The following is a 3190-nucleotide window of genomic DNA, read 5'->3' on the forward strand; positions in this document are numbered from 1 at the left end:
CAGTTTTCCATTCCCTTAAGGCCAGGCCATTGGACACCACCAATGAGTCAGTAAAAGCTCAAACATAGGGGCTTTTTATCATCGTTCCTTTCTTCCGTCATTGCTAGGAAAACAGAATATAATTCAGCTCACTGAACTGACTGGGTTTTTTTTTTCATTATTACATTGGATTCCTACTCAAAAGGAGGACCAAAAAGTCCTGCTGAACTAATTGGTTTTTACGTTCTTCGAACAATATGGTAACCTTCCAAACAGGATGCGGTCCGTTCACCTTTTTCTGTTTGAATGTGGTTTTGGGTAACGTGGATTGGAATGCATTAAAATTCCTCTCATTAAGAGCAATGGGGAAAACTTTTTGTTGTAACCTAACGGCTTTTCATTTTGCAGCCGAGCTTTCAGGAGTGACTTAAAGAATTCAGGCCGGGCTTCCCTGGTGGCGCAGTGGTTGAGAGTCCGCCTGCCGATGCAGGGAACACGGGTTCGTGCCCTGATCCGGGAAGGTCCCACATGCCGCGGAGCGGCTGGGCCCGTGAGCCATGGCCGCTGAACCTGCGCGTGCAGAGCCTGTGCTCTGCAACGGGAGAGGCCACAACAGTGAGAGGCCCGCGTACCGCAAAAAAAAAAAAAAAGAAAAGAAAAGAATTCAGGCCAAGGATAGGTTACAAAGTCAAAAAACCGCCAACCTTCCTCGTTGCCGGCGGGACGGCCCTCCCCGCACCACCAACCAATCACAACGAGTCGGCCAGGCTGCGGGAACTAGATACGAGAGGCGCAAACCGGTGCGTTCCGGTTGCGCAGCCGACTTGTGGTTCCGGGGGTTTCCGCGACCGACGCACCGCCCGACTGGTAGGAGCGGGGTCGGAGGCCAAGACCGGTGCCTCAACTTCGTCGCCCACCACCACTGACCACCCGACCCGCAGATATGGTGGAAGCGGATCGCCCGGGGAAGCTCTTCGTTGGCGGGCTCAACCTCGAAACCGACGAGAAAATCCTCGAGGCCGCGTTTGGCAAGTATGGCTGCCTCACCGAGGTGCTCCTGATGAAAGATCGAGAAACCAGCAAGTCCAGGGGCTTCGCGTTCGTCACCTTCGAAAGCCCGTTAGATGCCAAGGCCGCCGTCAGAGACATGAACGGCAAGTCCCTGGATGGTAAGCCCATCAGGGTGGCCCAGGCCACCAAGCCGGTGTTCGAGAGCGGCCGGCGGGACCCGCCGCCGTCCCGTAGCCGCCCGAGGGGCCTGGTCAGGGCCCGCGGCAGCGGCCCACGGCGCCCCCAGTCCCGGGGCGGGCCGGCGGACGACGGCGGCTACGCGGGCGACTTCGACCCGCGGTCCTCCCGGGCCCCGCTGCCTGTGAAGCGCGGGCCGCCGCCGCCGCGCAGGGCCGGCCCGCCCCCGAAGAGGGCCGCGCTGTCGGGCGCGGCCCGCAGCGGAGGCGGTGGAATACGCGGGAGGCCCCCGGCCGTGCGGGGGCGAGACGGCTATGCCGGCCCGCTGCGCCGGGAGCCGCCGCCCCCGCGCCGGGACCCCTACCTGGGCCCCCGGGAGGAGGGCTACGCGCCCCGAGACAGCTACTCGTCGAGCCGCGACTACTCGAGCGCCCGCGACCCCCGGGATTTTGCTCCCTCGCCCAGAGAGTACACCTACCGCGACTACGACCACTCCAGCGCCCGGGACGACTGTCCATCGAGAGGCTACGGCGACCGAGACGGCTACGGGGCGCGCGACCGCGACTACCTGTATCACCCGAGCGGAGGCTCCTACCGAGATCCCTTCGAGAGCTACGGGGGTCTGCGTAGCGCCGCCCCTGCACGGGGGCCCCCGCCATCTTACGGCGGCGGCCGCTACGACGAGTACCGCGGCTGCTCGCCCGATGCTTACGGTGGCGGCCGGAGCGAGCGCTATTGGAAGGGCCGCGACCGGGCAGGCAGAGCTGATCGTGGGCTGCCGCCGTCCATGGAGAGAGGGTGCCCGCCCCGGCGCGAGTCCTACAGCGGGTCCGGCCGCAGGGCCCACCTAGGCGGAGGCCGCCTGGGAAGCTGCTCGGAGAAAGGGGGAGACCGGAGCAGATACTAAGCACCAAGAGACTTGGGTCCAAAATCCGCGTTCAAAGAAGCTGCCGAAAAGCAGAGACTGTTCTATGGTAACTACTCAAGGACTAGCGCACGAAAGAGTTGTTTTTACGTTTTAAGAATTTACTGTTAACTTTCTCTCCATAATTTTTTTTGTACTTTTGAGAGGAAAAAGTTAAAACTCGTTTTGATTTCGTTTTGGAATTGTTAACGTTTCTTTCAACAAGTTCATTTAAAAGTATACTTGAACCTGCGTACTAATTTTCTTATATTTCCAAGTAAAAATTCTCCTAAAGGCTTCCTTCCTTCTAAATTCTCCTGATAAATGAGGCCAAAAGTTCTAAGATCTTTTACAAAGATCTTTCTGCCCACCTAAAATGGAAAATTCGGTCATTCTGTCCATTCAAACCAACTAGATTTTTGGGAGAGTGGGAGGGATTGGTGTGTTTTACTCCTAAGATTTCAAAGTGTCTTTCAAACTGAATCTCAGTGTTAACGGTATTAAAAACCATACAGCCGACAGCAACAACAAAAACCACTTAGATCCGTTGTATATGTAATGAAAGAAAGTTTTATTCACTCAGTAAGTCTAAAAAAACAAATGGAGAATGCTGGCCACATTTCGCCTGTTTTCTTATTCTTTGGAAATCTGCAGAATCTCCTATTCCCTTACTCCCCAAAATACCATTCTTGTGTTGAACTAGGATGGAATACTATATTAAAATTTGGCCAACCAGCCACAAAACTGCAAACCGCCCCCCATAAAATCAATTAATACCATTCCCTTTCACCACCAACAAATTTTAAGAAACAAGGTAGAAAATATACCAATGGTGGATTTGGGTATCCAGATGGCTTCCATTCCTAACTGCAAGCTACTTGCCCTTGGCTCTAGAGAATTGAAAAATTGGGTTTCTTCCCCTAGGGGTGGAAAAATCAAAAGTAAGCATCATTAGAGGTCAGAAACTCAGAGGATCTCTGAGAGCTTGGCATTTCAACATCTGAGGATCTCAGCGTGTTATGAGGTCCTCCTGTCCACAAAAGGCAAGGGCATGCGTTGAGTGGTCTATACTCTTATGGTGGGGAGAAGGGCTTGAGCAAAGATCATAGAGGCTTCCTC

The 3190-nt window shown here is 54.7% G+C and overlaps 1 protein-coding gene across 1 annotated transcript; it reads left to right on the forward strand.

Moving 5' to 3' along the window:
* Positions 1-460: 460 nt before the first annotated feature.
* On the forward strand, positions 461-2074 carry RBMXL2 (RBMX like 2; the record flags this gene model as incomplete). Its single annotated transcript, XM_082629255.1, has 1 exon — positions 461-2074. Exon 1 carries the CDS (start codon positions 923-925, stop codon positions 2072-2074), a length of 1152 nt encoding a protein of 383 aa, XP_082485381.1. The 5' UTR covers positions 461-922.
* Positions 2075-3190: the final 1116 nt, after the last annotated feature.

Source organism: Mesoplodon mirus (genome assembly GCF_964341445.2).
Source record: "Mesoplodon mirus genome assembly, chromosome: 7".
NCBI lineage: Eukaryota > Metazoa > Chordata > Mammalia > Artiodactyla > Ziphiidae > Mesoplodon > Mesoplodon mirus.